Here is a 19,817-nt window from a genome sequence, read left to right as displayed (position 1 = left end):
TCAGAATAATATAGCATTCTTTATCTCTAAGCTTGGGAGGAAATAACATTTTTTGCATTTCAATCCTGAAGAGATTATTCCTCAGTGATAAACCAAATATTTGCCATTTATAGTAGTGAACTCTTTGGGATCTGACTCACCATTGAAACAACAATTTGCTTTGAAAGTGTACTTTTTAAACATACTATTTTAAGACTAAAAGGATAAATACGACATTCACGGGACACATAATAAAGCAATAAAATACAATAGGTTTTCCTTCAGTTATCTTTTTCACTGGCAATGATGTGGTCTGTTGTCATCATAAGCCTCAATATTAAAATGGTGGCCAGGCATGGTGGTTCACGCCTGTAATCACAGCATTTTGGGAGGCTGAGGCGGGCAGATTACCTGAGGTCAGGAGTTCGAGACCAGCCTGACCAACACAGAGAAACCCTGTCTCTACTAAAAACACAAAATTAGCCTGGCATGGTGGCGCATGCCTGTAATCCCAGCTACTTGGGAGGTTGAGGCAGGAGAATCACTTGAATCCAGGAGGCAGAGGTTGTAGTGAGCTGAACTCACACCATTGCACTCCAGCCGGGGCAACAAGAGCGAAACTCTGTCTCAAAAATAAATAAATAAATAAGTAAATAAATAAATAAATAAAATTAAAAAACAGTTGCAACTGGTGATGGGAAGAGGGAGAAAATGGAAAGGCGAAGAGTAGGGGACTTAAAAAGTATTTCTAGTTTTTAATCTAGTCTTGGAAATCCTTTGATATACTCAGAGATAGATCCTGGCAGCCAGGGGAAGTCTGAAAGGGAAAGACCCACAGGAAAGGGATCTGTTGTTTCCTAGGTGACAGGGGTCTTAAAGGCACTCTGTTCTTAAAAGAATAACTTAAAGAAGTTATTCCACCCAAATACTGCGGGCAAAATAACAGCCCCAACCAGAGCACTCAGACAGAAGACAAAAAGGCTTGTATTGGGATACAAGTGGACCAGAAAGATGAAGAAATCACGGGGAGGCCAGTACCAGCAAGAGGCTACACACATACACACAGTCAGCACACACAACAGAGGAGGGACTGATGGAGTTCATGACTCTGTAGCTCAAGCAGAGCCACTAAGTGGAGTGACCAGTGAACCTAACCCATTGGGTTTTGGGAAGAAGACATTAGAACCTCTATTAATATTTACTTTTCATCTTGAAAAGACAAAAAATTGCATTTTGCTAAAAGTTAAAATTTAGATTGACATCAGCCCCTCCCTCCACTTGCAAATCAGAAGGTCCTATGTCAGGTACAATACACAAGCTGTGGTGGGAGATGGCAGGGGTGCAGGAGTTAGATAATGTGGAAGGGGTGTTTAGTTGATTTCAGCATATTGAGATGTACTGCAGTTCCTAGGTATCTGCCCAGACACAAGGGCTTACCTATTAGGTAGTTTTCACTAAACAAAGCCACTGGACAAGTAGGTTAAAAAGATTCTTGCAAAGAAACAGCAGCCAAGGATAATTGTAATACAGGTTGAACATCCCAAGTCAAAAAGCCAAAATCTGAAATGCTCCAAAATCCAAAACTTTTTGAGTACCAACATAAGGCCTAAAGGAAATGTCCTGGGGAGGATTTCAGATTTCAGACTTTCAGTTAGGGATGCTTACCCAGTAAGTATATAATGCATATATTCTGAAATCCAAAAAAATCTCAAATCCAAAACACTTCTGGTCCCAAGATTTCAGAGAGGAGATATTCAGCCTGTAAAGCAAGCAAAAATGACAACACTAGCTGATACTTCTGTTCCTGGTGCAAGCTATTCATCAGCCAGGAAAAGAAAACATTAAGTTTTACCAAGAAGTCAGCCAAAAAAAATTGAAATTATCACAAAGATTTTTTAAAGTAGGTATCTGTGTTAACCATGGTTAATGATGGACCTCACTCTTCAGATACACACAATGAAAAGTGTGAAGCCATCACAATTAGCAGAAGCTACAGATCCAGAAGATGAGACGAATCTCCACAATGTGTTCAGCAATACTTAACATCATGAGATACTAATTCCATTACTTGTTGAGCAATGCTCACTAAATATAGTCATAAATGTTCATAAACTTTTCAAAAGTTTTCTCACTTAATAGCAAAAGACAAAAAGTAACATACCATTTAAAAAATACTTGTTCTTCATGTCATGGAAATATGGATGAAATACTGGTAAAGCAATTTAGGGGGAAAAAAGTTCTCATGCATCTTTTTGTCAGGAAGTACTATTGGATGACAAGAAAACACTGCTGACAATCTGAAGAAATAAGTACAGGAATAAATTTTTCAGGGCGTGAGGTTGAGTAGGAGAGATGTTTCCAACATGTCTCCTCTTACAGTACCACTGCAGGAAGAAAGACATTAAGGTAGCGATGAAGTGGTGAGGATATATTTCTCAAAATTAATCTACCTTAAAAAAAAAAAAAGTTTGTTTTATGAGCAAACTAAGTCTAATCCCTGATGGAATGGCTACTTTGACTGAAATGTTTTTTTAAATTTGAGATGGGGCTGGGCACAGTGGCTCACGCTTGTAATCCCAGCACTCTGGAAGGCCGAGGTGGGCAGATCACTTGAGGCCAGGAGCTCAATACCAGCCTGAGAAATATGGCAAAACCCCATCTCCACTAAAAATACAAAAATTAGCTGGGTATAATGGCACACTCCTGTAATCCCGGCTACACGGGTGGTTGAGGTAGGAGAATTGCTTGCACCCAGGAGGTGGAGGTTGCAGGGAGTCAAGATCACACGACTGCATTCCAGCCTGGATAACAGACGGAGGCTCTGTCTGTAAATATATATATATATATATAAATGTGAGATGGTAGATTCCACATTAAGAATTGAGCAATAGCATTACTAAATAATTCACAGGCAAGATGTCCCATGTGCTGAGGGTATCACTGATGTGAAGTTTATAAAATTAAGACCTTTAACATATAGTAGAATATTTACAACTCTTTGGGATGCAATAGGAAGTACCCACAAACAATCTTTGATTCACTTAAATTTCTCTGATCATCTCAAGCTAAAATACTTTTAAAAGAGCTGTAAACTGGCCAGGCGTGATGGCTCACGCCTATAATCCCAGCACCCTGGGAGGCCGAGGCAGGCGGATCACGAGGTCAGGAGTTCAAGACGAGCCTGGCCAACATAGTGAAATCCCGTCTCTACTAAAAGTACAAAAATTAGCTGGGCGTGGTGGCGGGCACCTGTAGTTCCAGCTACTTGGAAGGCTGAGGCAGGAGAATCGCTTGAACCCGGGAGGCAAAGGTTGCAGTGAGCCAAGATTGTACCACTGCACTCCAGTCGGAGCGGGGGGACAGAGAGACTCTTGTCTCAAAAAATAAATAAATAAATAAAGCTGTAACTTAAATATGTTTTATGTGTATTTTTTGCACAAAGAGCAAGTATTCCACATTTTCTGACCTTTCTGAGATTGTAAATGGCCACTAGTAAACTTCAAATAAATAAATATATCTCATTTGAATTTTCAGAGTGAAAGTTGTATTTCATCACTGAGACAGAAAGGAACTACTTTCAGAGACTCATAGTATGGAGAGTGCGTATAAAAATGGCTATTTGGAAATATTTTCATCATTATATGACTGTGTTGTCAAAACCTATGAATAGTGTGACACCTACAAACATTTTCACATCTACACAACTAAAAAACTTGTAAGCAGAACTTTTCTAACTTGATTTAAAATCTTTGAAAGAATTTCAATAAGCTTCAAACCTATTTGTTTTTTATGTGTTTTTGTTGTTGTTTGGGGTCTTGCTCTGTCACCCAGGCTGGAGTTCAGTGCCGCAATCACAGCTCATTGTAACCTCGAACTCCAGCCCCCACTTATTAACAAAGTAAATGTGCAGCACCGTCTGATTAACATGCAAAAATTACATATTCACATCAAGAAATTGGATATTTACCAGCCAGATTTAAATAAAAAAAAAATTTATCTTTGGAAAATTGGTAAATAGGATTGAAAATTTTAGTAGGTATCGTTTTCCTTCCATCTGAATCTGCTTCTCTAGAAGGTATCTTTTTCAGCTCTAACAGCCCTTAAGACCAAATATTGAAATAAACTGAAATCAGAACCAGAATTTTGAATCATGCAAAAGGTGTTAAAATAAGGTTTTCAAAAATAGTAGATGTCCAAAAAATTTTATTTAAAAAATATTGTTTTAAAAAGTTCATTATAAATTATATATAATATATTCTACTTCAACATCATCTCATGCTGCTCTTGATCATATCGCTGTTTTTAAAAATGAGTATATTATACTTATTTGTATGTATAAAATATATATAAACAAGTATATTATAAATTATATATCATCTATCCTATGTCAACATTATCTCATAATTCTTGTGTGTATATTTTATGTGTATGTTATTACTCAGAAAAATTTATTATTACTTTAAGCATATAAATAAACATATTTGGGTGGGTGCTTATAGGGATTGGAAACTACCATTAAAGGGCAGGAGGTCTATGACCATCCAGGAATAGGGAAGAAGACAACCATAAAAAGCAAACGAGAGAGCACTAAGAAGGAAAAGTAGCACAGACAATGTGACACACATATATGGACTGCCCAACACAACGCAATGCAGTAATAGAAAACTTGTTCTGGAATAATCCAAGCCTGAGACAATGCCAAGGGGACAGAATCTCAGCAGCAAACAGCAACCAACATAAAAACGAGCAAGCGCACAGCACAGACAGGGCAATATTCAAACTGGTTCATTCCTTCATCAGGAATTTATTGGCTCTTTGACATTCCTGAAGAAGAATTAGGAAGGAGGCTTACCCTCGTAGCCATCAAGACTTAAAACTGTGAAAACTAAAGCAATCTGGGACTGGTGCTGAGACAGAAAAACATAGCAAAGGGACAATGAATAAGCCAGCAAACAGATTCACATATATTGGAGAACTTAATCTATAACAGACATAAAGTTACATATTCAATAAATGTTGCTGGAACAATTAAAAAAAAGAATTTGTTGGCTCTTTATTTTGCGTGTCTGTGGTAGATACTGGAATAAACCATGAACTTGGCAGAGAATTTGCCTTTGAGGAGATCGTAGGGTAGTGGAGAAATTAAGCATGTAAATATATGACTAAAGAGCAGTGTGATCAACTGAATTTCAATGATCTCTGCAGGGAAAAAAAAAAAACTGCGACCAAGAACTGAGCTTCTGTAGCAAGACACTCATGCCTAGACACATTTATCAATCTCCTAGTTAGTAAGACTTTGTGATTAAATGTGTAATGCTCTTGACTAGAACTTTATATAGTTTACTTTCTAATTAAATTAAGCACAGTTCTGTAGTATATACAGCAAACACAGACCTATGTTGGGGCCCTGATATATTTCCAATTTCCCAATACTTGAAATTGTTTTTGTTCAGATCTAGTTGCTATTTCTCTTCTACTCAGATTGTCCCCTCATCTGAGACGCTCACCATTCTTGCTTCATGTTAGCCTGTACTGAAGTGCTTGCCTCCTGAGTCTAAGGCCTTGTCTTCAGCCTCTGTGTATGCCCTAATCAGAGTTACAGTGTTGTCATCACCTGCATCATAGGGGCATTTTCTCCCTTCCAATACCCTCTGCACAAATACTGTGCATTACTGATCATGAGGGAGTGCTTCTCTTTCCAGGCCAGAGACCCTATGGCCCTCTGACTTTCTTGAATCTCAGCACCCTGCATTTTCTGGCCAGTTAACTGGGCATTCTGTCTGCACTTGAGGAGCTGGTAGAGTGGTTTTTAAATGCTCTCGTTTAATAGAAGAATAACATAGACTGAGTTCAACAATACTAAACTTTCTAGACCTGCAGTAGGTCAGGAATTTTACTGCTCAACCATTTCAGACCAACAGTCATGTCAGCTACATTAACATTCATTTTAACCTTATAGTCAAAATAATACTTACCAATATTTTTAACTAGTACAATAATGTGACTTCATAGCTTGTAAGAATTCGGTTTCCTTCCCATTTCTCATCATAAGTATTATATTGTACAAATCCACATTTAGCCTAATACAGGTTTTTCAAATGTATTTTTCAAATGTTTTTACTTTTGCACATAAAACATAAAATCTATGCTATCATCCAAAGAATAATGAATGAGTGTTTTGAATGAAACACTTCCAATGTATTCAATTATTTCATTAAAAAATTATCACACACACACACTATATGTCTAGTTGTCTACTAAGCATAAGAAGTATAAAGATCACTTCTCTTCTTTGGAGCTCACAGTATGGTAAAGGGGACAGATATGACAACAAATAATTTGATACCTAAGACAACATGATAAGCAGATCAATGGCCAGGGCCATTCAGACAAGGGAAAGAACACTCACTCTGCTTGGGAAAGTAGCAGAGGACTTCACAGAAGAGATGATGTTATGGCTGAGTTTTTAAGGGTAAACAGTCTTCTAGATGAACAAAAGAAAGAGCATTTCAGACAGAGAGAAATGCATGCTTACAACGTGCAAAGGGCAGAAGAAGCCTGCAGTGCTCAGTGTTACAGAAGGAGAAGATGAGAGTGGGGAGACAAGAGGCTAGAAAAAGTAGATGAGGAGACCTCTCTTAAGGGGCTTTGTATACAACAGAAGCCATCTGTTTGCTACCCAGGAGGCTCTGAACAGCCACTGAAAGACCTTAGTCAGGGGTGCTGCACGACTAGATTCGTGTTTTCTAACATCAGTTTGACCACAGCTTGAGAAATAAACTGGAAGAGGCAAGATGGAAGGCAAGGGAAGCAGGTGTGACACTCTTGCCTAGTCCAGCTTAGAAATGCTAAAAGGCGGGACAAAAAGAGTGACAGGACAATCAAAATGAGAGAATAGATTTAAGAGGCATTTCAGAGGCAAAATCAATAAGACCTGGTGACAGGATGGACGTGGGGTGTGAGTAAGAGAGCCGTGTCTATTAAGATTCCTGGGTTTCTGGGGATGACCAAATCATCCCCACAACAAAATTATTGCTCCCTAGCTGTGGTGCCATCTGCCAACTTTCAACCCACAGCAAATTTCATTTCCAAAGCAGAAACCATGAGTAAACAGAAATAATTTCTAACTTATAAGATACCAGATCTTAAACTCATCAGGGGCTGATACATGCAGTAATGGTAACCAATAAGTGGAGTGAAAGTATTTAAATCATAAAAGGTTTCCCTCTACTAACCACCAAAAGCTACAAAGTGTCCAACGTAAAATTCTAGAGTGAGTAAAGGAAGTCATGATGAAGTGAGATAATATTCTTAGGGAATTCTGTATCCAAAGCAAATACCAACAAATCAATTAATAGTCCCCAAGTCTCCATGCGTGATCAGGTCACGACAGGACATAATGAAATACAGTGTCCACTCCCAGTGAGCTTACCTTCCTCTCGCACTCAGTCGGAGCACAGTTCCTCATAAATATTTAACTTAAATTGCAAAGTAGACAGATCAACTTGTCACATTAACACCAGGAGGTTAAGCTGAAAATCATAGGCTGATAGCCTCCATTTTAATTAATATTCTACTATTCACACTTCTATTGCTTTTTAAAGATAGTTTTATATAAGGTATTTTATAATTACAATTTTAAAATGCAGTCTGTATTCACATTAATGTACAATTTCAAGTAATTTTTGACACAGGAAAAATACACATACTTTGCTTTACTCTCATATAAAACACTGATTATTTGGCTGTAGTAATCCAGATTTAAGATGCTGATGAGTCTTCGTAAAGGACTTCATCTACTTTCATGTCATTTTCATTCACTGGGACCTGGAGGCAAATCTGTTCTTTGAAAGCCAATGCTAGGGTGTAGGGTTTCACTTCCTGATGCTGCAAACAGCGCTTCAAGTAGGTATCATAGTAGCCCTTGCCCCTCCCCAGTCGGTTGCCATGTTTGTCAAACCCAAGGCCTGGCATGAAGATGAGATCGAGTCCCCCTACGGAAAAAAGGAACAAATTTAAGAGGATTAATTGTTTCTGAAAGATCATTTCAGGATGTGTTTTTTCTTTTGTAATGACATCTATTCTTTCTCTGATTTCTAAAAACAATTTGTGGCCATTAATAGCCAAAAAGCACAGAGTTGGACAAAAAAGGAAATAAAACTTACTCAGCAACTCAGTTAAGTCTCTTATTCATCCTTCCAATAGATATTTTACATATATCTGTACAAAAGTGCCAGATTCCCAGGCCTCATTCATAATTAGTTAAATAAAGAGAATTTCCAGAGATAGATAGGGCCCTCTTTTTTTTAGCATCCTGGTGATTCTCCATACCTGTCAGGTTTGGAAATCAATGCCCCAGGATGATGACAGTTGGAGGGCGGGAGAGGGTCGAGGAGGAGCCATAAAGGACAGAGCTGTTCTCAGGGTCAGTGAGCAGAAAGAGTCCACTGTCAGGCATACCAAGCAGTTCAGACAACCTACTCCTTCCTCATTTCCCCTCCCATTGGAGAGGCAAGGTCAGACTGCCAGGCTTCCCCAGATTCACATGAGAGCAGGCTTTGACCTACTCAGGGACATTCCAAAGGTACAAGATGGGGACCCACAACTAATCCTCTAGCTAGAACCCTCTCAAGTAACACGAAAACCAGAACTGGCTATGACATTATCAGGACAGAATGCTGAAGCTCAGGGTGGGAGGCAGGGTCCTGGAGGCTGTAAAAACCCAACTGCAGGAAGGGTGTGTGGGGATTCCCATGAAGATGGCAATAAAGGTCACTAGGTGAAGGACCTCCATGAGGGAATGGTACTATAGCCTCTGGCAAGAAACATGGGGTACCAGTGTTAGCACAAGAGCCACATTACATGTGCAACCCAGTGGTCCACCCTGTGGCCTCCTTGTACTGAGTCTTGGCCTCCTGACAGCTGTCCTGGGAGCTTCTGGGTGACCTATAGCTTAGTCGTGGACTAACCATTCATATAGCATTGCTGGCAAGATATACCAGGGTTGGAAGCCATGAATTCTCTGGAACAGGGTGTTCAGAGTAGAGAAGATCAGACTGCTAGCGCGGCTGGCCCCCGCTATCAGCAGATATTCTGACTACCTGCAGAACTGTGAGGTGAACTCAGCTTCTCTCTGGCTCCCAGCATACACCGGTCACCCCTGCCTGCCAAAATCCAGCAAAGCATGCCTCAGATTACAGTAATGACCTTCCCCTGTAAACCTGCTTGTCTATTTCAATCCCAACTTGCTAAAAAGATCCTAGTCACTGACTTTTGTCTTTCCTCCCTGCCCCATCCAGATCATTGACAGTGGACTGTGAATTTGGACTTTACTCCCTCGTGTCCTCTTTCTGTTGCCAGAGCACTGTCAGGCTTGAAGTTCAGTTCTGTCTTCCACACCTAGAACACACAATGCGCACACCTTTCTTTTTTTTCTTTTCTTTTTTTTTTTGAGACGGACTCTCGCTCTGTCGCCCAGGCTGGAGTGCAGTGGCCGGATCTCAGCTCACTGTAAGCTCTGCCTCCCAGGTTCACGCCAGTCTCCTGCCTCAGCCTCCTGAGTGGCTGGGACTACAGGCGCCTGCCACCTCGCCCGGCTAGTTTTTTGTATTTTTCAGTAGAGACGGGGTTTCACCGTGTTAGCCAGGATGGTCTCGATCTCCTGACCTCGTGATCCACCTGTCTCGGCCTCCCAAAGTGCTGGGATTACAGGCTTGAGCCACCGCGCCGGGCCAATGCGCACACCTTTCTAAGGATTCCTGCCTCTTTACAGTATGACAAGGTGCTCTGTAAGGTCCTCTGGAGGACACACAGTCTCTTCCCTTCATGAGGTGGCAGTTCAGTTAGTACAAAATTTACCCACATGTAACATCCATTCCAATGCACAGCAGCAGTCTCTGCCAAATGCCTCAAAAGCAACAGAGACAAATACTAGAGACCTCAGCAGCGGGAGAGCAAACGCTGGGTGGTCAGGGAAGAATTCATGGAAAACTCAACTTGACCTGGATTTTTAAGATGTGTCAGAGTTGGGTCTAAATATCTTTCAGAAACCAAAGGAAGGGTGGCAAGAGCCGAGTGAGGAAATAGGAAGTGGGGAGCAGTTTACTTGCTGGGACAGAAGGATCAAGCTAAGGAGTAGCAGAAGACGTAAGTGTAGAGTTCACCAGGTACAGGCATGGAGATTTGGGGTCAAAGGCACAGAGACCCCCTAGAACACAATAGCAAAAAACCAAATAACCCAATAAAAACTGGGCAAAAGACTTAAACAGGCTGGGCACAGTGGCTCATGCTTGTAATCCCAGCACTTTGAAAGGCCGAGGCGGGTGGATCATGAGGTCAGGAGATAGAGATCATCCTGGCTAACACAGTGAAATCCCATCTCTACTAAAAATACAAAATATTAGCCAGGCGTGGTGATGGGTGCCTATAGTCCCAGCTACTCAGGAGACTGAGGCAGGAGAATGGCGTGAACCCGGGAGGTGGAGCTATCGCACCACAGAACTCCAGCCTGGGCGACAGAGTGAGACTCTGTCTCAAAAACAAAAAAGACTTAAACATACATTTGTCCAAAGAAGACATACAAATGGCCAACAGGCATATGAAAATATACTCAACATCAATGATCATCAGGGAAATACAAATCAAAACTTCAATGAAACATCACCCCACACTCACGAGGATGTCCAATATCCAAAAAATAGAAAACCACAAATGTTGGCAAGGATGTGGAGAAATTAGAACCCTTGTCTACTGCTGGTGGGGATGTAAAATAATGTACCCATTAAAGAAAAGAGTATACAGGTTCCTCAACAAATTAAAAGCAGAACTACCATATGGCTCAGCAATCCCACTTCTGGGTATCCATCCAAAAGGATTGCAAGTCAGGGTCTTAAAGAGATATTTGCACTCCCACGTTCACTGCACCATTATTCCCCAGAGTCAACATATGGAAACAACCTAAGTATGCATCAATGGATGAACGAACAAACAAAATGTGGTACATATATTCAATCAATATTATTCAGCCATATTAAAGAAGGAAATTCTGCAATATGTAACCCATGGATGAGCCTGGAGGATATTATGCCAAGTGAAATCAGTCGGTCACAAAAAGACAAATACTTTATGATGCCACTTACATGTGCTATCTAGAGTAGTCAAAATCTTAGAAACAGAAAGCAGAACGATGGTTACCAGGCGCAGGAGAAAGCGGGAGACAGACAGTTGCCATTCAACGGGTACAGAGTTTCATTCATGCAAGATGAAAAAGTTCTAGAGATCTGCTGTACAACTGTGCTTACAGTTAACAATACTTTCCCAGACACAACTTTCAGGAGGGTAGATCTCATATTATACGTTATTTACCACAATAAAAAATTTTAAAAAGCAAAGAGACCAAAAGAGAAGCCAGGAGAATAGTCAGGATTCCCACCAGAGTCAATACACAAGAAAGAAAAGGCAGAATTTTGGAACATCCACATTTAGGCAGTTGGAGGAAAAGAATGAAGAAATGAAACAGAGATAAGAAAACAACGTTCTCAAATCCCTTGAGCAAGAGTTAATCTTACTGTCTCTTTTCTTGTTACTCCCTGTACTTTGATCACAGCTCTCACTGAAGTCTACCTTGTACCACAGTTGATGGTATACATCTCTGTCTCCCTCACCAGACAGAAAATTTCTTTGAGCGCCATAATTTTTCCAAGTCTTCTTTCATCCTTGGATTTTAATAGAATTTTAGGCCAAAGAAACCCTGAAAAATGAGTATTTGACTTGCAGAATGGATCAATCCCAGCATGACATCCCCTATTTTAGTAATTCCAAAGTACATAAATTTAGCTCAAAAAGGCAAAAAAATAAAATAAAATAATAAAAATACAACTTTGTATGGCTGCTTTTTCAAAATGAGTTTTACACTTGAGAAGCAAGAGGAGAATGGTTTTTGGATTCCCAGGTAACCAAAGCTCAGAAAAGGCCCTTCCTACGTGGAGGTCCTTGCATCATACATGGGGTGTTGTTGCTGTAGCCCTGCCCACAGAACTGTTCCTGCTGCTCCTTTCAACCACAGGGATCACAGGTTGCTCCTGGCCTCAGGTCCTTAAGATATACTTCCTAGTCTGCTCCCACTTCTGCTACTTGGTAAATCCAAGTGTTCTCCCTGAAACACACTGTGTATTCTTTGTTTGACTTTATTTGTTGTCACCCTTGAAGCTCTTCCTGTGCCTTACCACCATCCCCACATGCATCACCTACCCGCCACACACACCCCTGCGGCTCCGCACACTTTGGGAACACTATGCTGGATGTTTTTCCTCCTCAAAGGTGACGGCTCAGTGGGGCTTAAAAATCATGCAGAGGCTCAGCAAGCTTCCCTCACACACACTGGTCCCACTAATAGAGGTAGACACCAGAGACACCTTCACACACCACCAGGTTAGAATTCAATAGGGGAGACAGAAGAAAAAACTTAGTCCATGCACAGGTCATATGCCTCTGGTATGGCTCTATTTTCAAATCACCAAGGGCTCATTAATAGTGTCCACTGACAGCGCAATGTGCAAGAGCCAACCTGCTCTAATTTTGTTTAATTCTGTGTGCACTTACTTCACATTCTGTGCTAGTGGGCACAGAGCTCTCTAGATGTCACAAGATTGTTCTGAAGAGTCATGGTTTGTTGAGTGTTTTTCTCCAGGTTTCACTAGCTTTCTAATGTGATCTTGCATTCCAAAACTGCAAAGGTAATTTGGAAAACTCACCCAACCCCACACACACTGCATTTATTTGCTCAAAATCTTTTCATTTGGTGCTGGCTCTGAAACAGCAGTGCCCTCTGGAGTCAGTCTGATGTGGTGATTAGGGGCATGGGCCCTCAGGCTATTTCTTAGCTGTGTGATCACAAGCAAGCTACTGCAATCTCTGTGCTTCCATTTGTTTTCTTATCTGTAAAATGGAGCTGGTCATGAAAACTGTATTAGATAATGCAGCGTATCTGTTCACAACAATTGTATTTATTAGGATAACTTTCTATTTTTTTTTTTTAAAGACATCTTAGGCACTATTTCTTGAACCAGGTAGCAGGGAAACGGGTATAGTTTCTCCAATACTTCAAGTATTTTTTGACCAGAGCTTTTATAATCTTACCTTAGAACTGGCTCTTACATGTTCCCTCAGCAAAGGGGTTCAGCAGAGCAAAAAAAAGGAGGAAGAAAACCAGAGGAGAATGAAGGTATAGGATGCAGATTAGCAAATTTTTCCTACAAAGGACCAGAGAATCAATAATTTAGGCTTTGCAGATTTAGGGTCTCTGTTGGAACAACATAACTCTGCTGTGTAGTATGAAAGCAGCCAAAGACAAATGTAAATGAATGAGCTTGGCTGTGTTCTGATAAAATTTTATTTACAAAAACAGATAGCGGGCCAGATTTGGCCCGTGGGGCTGCAGTGTGAAAACCCCCATCACAGAACATAAGGAAAGAGAGTTTCAGGGACAGAGAAGTAGACACAGTGTCAAATGTGGCAGAATGGACAAGTAAGGTAAGGACACAAAAATATCTAATAGATTTGGCAACTAGGGAATCAACGGGGCAAGGATAATATAAGTGGAGAGATGGGGACAGATGCTGAGCTGCAGAATCTTCGTTGACCAGGAAAAAAGCCTAGGTAGTAGGCCTTGAAAAAAAATTAAGAAGTAAGATTCTATAAATGCCTCTACTTCCTGAGACAGAAGTATTAGGCTCTGAGGATTCAGTTCACCTTCATTAATAAGAATGTTTTATTCTTACTAATTCTGGCAGCAAGGCAGCCTGGGCCCCTGACACCTCCTAAGATGTCCTGAACTCAGACTCCCTGTCCTGAGCTTTGCAGAATATAATCAGTTCAGCCAGTGGACTGACTGTCTTTACTGTAATACTGAAGAGAAGGCTGAAAATAAGTGTTAGAGCCCATGAGGTATGTGGGCACCTTCCTAGCTGCAAACCTTTCCTCCTGTGATGCTGTTCTTCATTCCTGTAAGGGCCTTCTACTCTTTTTGTTAACTTATTTATCATAACAATTATAATATCACAAATCTTAAACTTCCATTGAGTCCGCCCAGTCCATGCAGTTTGGTGTGACCAGCTCTTATCCTATACTGTAAGAATGCCTGTGGTCCATTAAATAGTAGGAATCCTTCTCCCTTCCTTCTGGGAGCAGAGAATTTGAGCTCAATTCTATTTACTGTGAAAAAAAGAATGACAGTGAAGGATATAAGGGCTATAATGAGTAGTCCCCTTGTTATATTTATTTTAGCTTCCTGACTATATCCAAGGAGTGACTTGTTCAGATTACCCCATGAGACACCTAACACTTAACTAAAGTCCTGCTTCTAAAAGAGAAGGACAGCACAGAAACTAACATTTGTACAGTGCCTACAATGTGTCGGGCAAGATGCCATACCCTGGAAAGAGAAGGATAAATAAAACCAGCTGGTCAGTACATCTACCTAGGGAGGCAGGAGGGTGGGAACTATTATCCCCATTTCACAAAAGAAAAAACTGATGCTCAGAGAGGTCAAATTACTCCCTAAAGTCATTCAACTCATAAGAGACTCAGCTTATAAGAGATGAAGCTGAGGGCTTGCTGTTCCAAATGGATAATGATTCAACAATATACATGGCTTCTATTGCCAAAAGATACAAATAAGATTAAGTAAAGATATGGAAGAAACACAACAAGGCCAAGCATCTTGGAGGCAGTAGAGGAGAGGGGTTTAAGTGTGTAGGATTCTAGACAGGCTGCCTGGGTCTGAATCCAGCACTACCACTTAATAGCTATGAAACATCAGTCAAAATTACCTTCACCCAAAATCTAGAATGGATAAACACACTAAGATGTAAAGAGTCTCTAAGCTATTAATACCAAATATCAACTTAATCAACTGCTGCATGCCTACTCCTCAGGCCACGTGGCTGATTACAGAGAGACACAGGCACTTCCATCAGACATGCTTCTAAAACATGAAGAAGCTGAAATCCTAAAATAAAATACAGAACCAATAATTCATGATAGCTCTTGAGGCAGAACTGTCAAAAATCAATACCTTATGTTTTGAACTCATTATGATTGCCTTAGAAAGAACAGACTGAAGCACAACCTCCTTGAAACACTCTTCATATAAAACAGTACAGCACATAGAAGGTAATAAAACCTTTTACATTACTGCAGCAATAAAATATATTCAACTTCCGATTATATATAAAAATTGAGTTTTAAAAATATATGGTTCCCTGCAAATTTATAACATACTTAAGGAGGAGTAAACTAAGCCACCTATTATAGACCGCTAATTTTTTAAAATTACATTGTAAACACACTTTCACTCTTTCTGCTATGAATGGTCACAACCTATTTTGGTCATCTGGGAATATTCACACCGAATGAAACACATTGTAGTAAGAATCATCTATTAAAGACATGATCATCATAATTGATCACTTCTGCATTGTTACTATAAAATTCTTTCTTTTAACTCGGATACTAACATTTGCACCAGAATATAGGGACCATATCTGTCACAAAAGCATTAGAAATAAGTACCAACCCCATGTAAGATAGCCCTTCTCCTAGTATCCCTGGGTGACACAGGTCATTCTGCTAATCAGTTAATGAGGTATTCAGAATATAAGACAATCTGTGTGTGTCTTATATTTAAAACCTAAGTGTATTATGGGTTCAAGGGTTTCACTCAACCTTATGAACACTACGTGTTTAAATGAAGGAAATAGGAGGTGACAGGAATTTAGACTCTTCTAAGTAAAGCTGAAAAAGCAAATAAGAAATGTGAATAATATTTAGCAACTTGGCTGCTGAAGATCTCACAGCAGCACTCTCCTCCTACCTAGTCCAAAGAGCCTAGAAAAATATCAAGGACAACAGGCCAGAAGTCAAGATAAAATGGGTTATAGAAACCAATCCTTCTATCCATAATACACGTTCACCCCTTTAAGGATACCACAGGAAGGATACGAAAGAAGAGTGGCTACCTCTGAAACAAGGTATTAAGTAACAGGAGACTTGGATGGGAAGAATATTTTACACTTTCACAGTACTCTTCTGTATGGTTTAAATTTTTATCATGTGCATATGGAATCAAATTTTTTAAAATATCATCCTTATAGCACATCAAGGACAAGAGCCTTGGAGGCAGTCCTGCACAGCAGTTTATCTGTGCAGGCTTCTACAGAGACTGCCTGGGTTTGAATCCCATAACTACCATTACTAGATAAGAAACATTAGTAAAGTTACTGAATTAGTAAAGTTACTCTCTTTGAAACCCAATTTCTTCTCCTTCAGACAAAAATAATGCTATCTATTTTATAGGGACTAAATAAAGGAGGTAAAACTCTAGTAAGTGTTCAATAAATTATAGCTGTATTATACTTGGGGATATGAATAATGCCTATCCTCTTCCTGTTGACTCTGAAAGTTATTTCTTGAGTCATAACACTAACACTCCAAGAGCTATCTTGCAGATTTCCTATCAGCCCAAACCACGGGCAAGGGTCGGCCTAGCTCTCTACTGCCACCTCCTGTCAGCTAGAAACATGCAGGTGAGAGCGGTCCGTAAGAAACTGCTCAAGCCTCAGGAAGAGCAGGAGCCATAATGGCTCACTGAAATAGTCTCCGAAACAGGTGTGATAGGAAAGCATTCCTCTGTTAGAAATAGCCTTTCTCTTTTAAAGGATCCTTTGAGGTGTATCTGTTTACAAACCAAGAAAAATGAAGTTGCTCTTTTACAATCCCTTTCAGCACATTCAGCTGTGTGCTAGACACTGTGCTAAGCTCTTTGCAAACATGACTTAATTTAATCTTACCAACAGTTCTGTGAGGTATACATTGTAATCCCCTTTTTTCAAATGAGAAAATCAAGATGATGTAATTTGCCCAAAGTCATACAGCTAGGATATGCAGGCATGGGAATGTGAATGGTGGTGTAGCTCTAGTGAAGTGTGGAAACTTTGTTCTTTGCCTATGAAATTAAAGCAGACAGGGAAAGCTCTGCTTATTTGCCTTGCTGGCGGAATCAGTCAAACTGGATGCAGCAGCTGTACCAGTCAGGTCAGGACCATGGTGAGGGGCAGATGGCACACTCAAACCAAGGAAACGAAAAAAGATTAATAAAGAGATGGAGATGCTTAGAGAAAGCAAGAGAGATGGTACAGTCCCTGGGGTAGCTGACCGTACCATCAGCTTGGCCTGAAGGTGCAAGGGGCAGGAATGTGGAGGGCATGGTTATAAGAACCCGCAGAGCTGCGATGAGAAGGCTGCCTGACTGGAGTGTGGATGTACACTGGGGGCGAGGGGTAACACCCTGCAGCCTCTCGTCTTCATTGCTGCCTGCTGATGCAGTCCACAGAGGCTGGTCTTCCCCACCACTGAGCAAGTAGAAAAGATAGACAGTGGATCTAGAGGAGGCCAACCAAAATCACCTAGCAAAAGCCCAAAATGTGGTTATTATCAGTGGTTACTCTTGGCTTGGAGATTCGGGCTTATTTTTAATTTATTCTTTATGTCTTATCTTTATAATAAGAACAAAGTTATTTCCTTTAGAAAAAAAATTTTTTATCAATACTCAGAAAAATTTCCAGTCTTCTTTTTGAAGATGTACTTCAAACATGCTAGCTATTTTCTTAAGTATGTTTTTTATATCTTAAGCCTACTACATTGTCTAGAAAATAACTCTAAAATTATATCAACAGATAATAATAATTTGATTTATATTATTTTCTTAGTCAACATCATCATCACCATCACCATAAACAACTACAATTGTATATGAAAGAAGCAAGCTAGGTCACTGCAGACTGAAAAGTGGGAATGGTGTCCCAATACTTTACCACTGGGGTTTGCAAACTATAGCCTGCAAGTCAAATCTGGTCCACTGCATGATTTTATAAATAAAGTTTCAATGGGACACAGACATGGTCTGTCTTCACACTAAAACAGCAGAACTGAATCACTGCAACAGACACTGTATGGACCATGAAGCCCCAAATATTTACTATCTGGCCCTCTACAGAAAAAGCACCCTGCCAATCCCTACTTCACAGTTTCTGCCATAAGGTTTTTAACAACAACAAAAAAATCTATATATCAGCTTATCCTATCTTAGCAGATATTGACAAAAATAAATCTTACTGAAAAAAATATAACTTAAACTCTCTTTACTGCAGATATGTAAAAATGCTCTGCAGAAAATAGGAGCCACATCAGCAGTAGTTTAATCTAAATGGCATTTCTAAACGTTATATTTATTTCGCATCTGAGTTGTTGATAATCAGATGGACCTAAAAATGAAACGGAGAAGACATTACAAAACTTCCTATAATTTTTCACTAACTGTAGGCAACCCCTGCTTGTCTGATTTTACTCATCTGTAAAATGGGTGGATGGAACTTTTCAACATCTTTTTTATTAACTTTCATATTAGGTTCAGGGGTACATGTGCAGGTTTGTTATACAAGTAAACTCATGTCATGGGGGTTTGGTGTACAGACTATTTCATCACCCAAGTACTAAGTATAGTACCCATTAGGTACTTTTCCTGATCCTTTCCCTTCTCCCACTCCCCACCCTCAAGGAGGCCTCAGTGTCTGTTGTTCCCCTCTTTGTTCCATCATTTAGCTCCCACATATAAGTGAGAACATGCCGTATTTGGTTTTCTGTTCTTGTGTTGGTTTGCTTAGGATAATAGCCTCCAGCTCCATACATGTTGCCACAAAGGACATGATCTCATTCTTTTCTATGGTTGCATGATATTCCATGGTATATATGCACCACATTTTCTTTATTCAGTCCACTATTGATGAGCACTTAGGCCGCTTCCATGTCTTTCCTATTATGAATAGTGCTGCAATGAACATATGTGTATATGTGTCTTTATGGTTGAATGATTTATATTCCTTTGGGTATAGACTCAATACTGGGATTGCTGGGTCGAATGGTAATTCTGTCTTTAGTTCTCTGTGGAATCGCCACACTGCTTCCCACAGTGGCTGAACTAATTCACACTCCTACCAGCAATGCATAAGCATTCCCTTTTCTCTGCAACCTCACCAGCATCTGTTATTTTTTGACTTTTTAACAATAGCCATTCTGACTGGTATGAGATGGTAACTCACTGTGGTTTCGATTTGTATTTCTCTAATGGTGAAAAAATTTGAGCATTTTTTCATATGCTTGTTGGCCATATATATGTCCTCTTTCAAAAAGTATCTGTACGTGTCTTTGCCTACTTTTTTAATGTGTTTGTTTGTTTTCTTCTTGTAAATTTGTTTAAGTTATTTATAAATCCAATATCTCAGATCTCTTTAGAATCAAAGCTTAGTGACTCTGAGAATTTAAGGAAAATTCCTTGTTTATCTGTGTGACTCAATCAAGAAATAAATTAAGCCAGTCACACAAAAAAACAAACATTATATGATCCTAATTAAATGAAGTCTTAAAAGTAGTCAAACTCATAGAATCAGAAAGTAGAATGGACCAGAGGCTGAAGAAAGGGGGGAAAGAAGAACTGTTTAATGGGTATAGAGTTTCAGATATGCAATATGACAAATTCTGGAGATCTGTTGCACAGCAATGTCAATATACTTAACACTCCTGAACTGTGCCTTTAAAATGGTTAAGATGGTAAATTTTGTTGTGTGTTTCCTTACCACAACAAAAAAGAAAGACAGAAAGAGAGAGAGAGAGAGAGAGAGAAAGAAAGAAAGAAAGAAAGAGAGAGAGAGAGAGAGAGAAAGAAAGAAAGAAAGAAAGAAAGAGAAAGAAAGAAAAAGAAAGAAAGAAAGAAAGAGAAAGAAAGA

General features: G+C 39.8%; 1 protein-coding gene across 4 annotated transcripts in view; it reads right to left on the bottom strand.

Annotated features, from left to right (window-relative positions):
- Nucleotides 1-7,506: 7,506 nt before the first annotated feature.
- LOC105509230 (5-formyltetrahydrofolate cyclo-ligase) overlaps nucleotides 7,507-19,817 on the bottom strand; it is a 50,034-nt gene continuing 37,723 nt past the window's right edge. For all 4 annotated transcript variants that reach the window (XM_011938391.1, XM_011938389.1, XM_011938390.1 and 1 more), the window contains exon 3: nucleotides 7,507-7,973. In XM_011938391.1, coding sequence (XP_011793781.1) covers nucleotides 7,741-7,973 — 233 coding nt within the window. In that variant the 3' untranslated portion in view covers nucleotides 7,507-7,740. The remainder of the gene's footprint in view (nucleotides 7,974-19,817) is intronic.

This window comes from Colobus angolensis, unplaced genomic scaffold (assembly GCF_000951035.1).
Source record: "Colobus angolensis palliatus isolate OR3802 unplaced genomic scaffold, Cang.pa_1.0 Scaffold172, whole genome shotgun sequence".
In the NCBI taxonomy this organism is placed as follows: domain Eukaryota; kingdom Metazoa; phylum Chordata; class Mammalia; order Primates; family Cercopithecidae; genus Colobus; species Colobus angolensis.
Note: the sequence above shows the minus strand (reverse complement) of the source record. Positions and strands in the feature narration are given on the sequence as shown.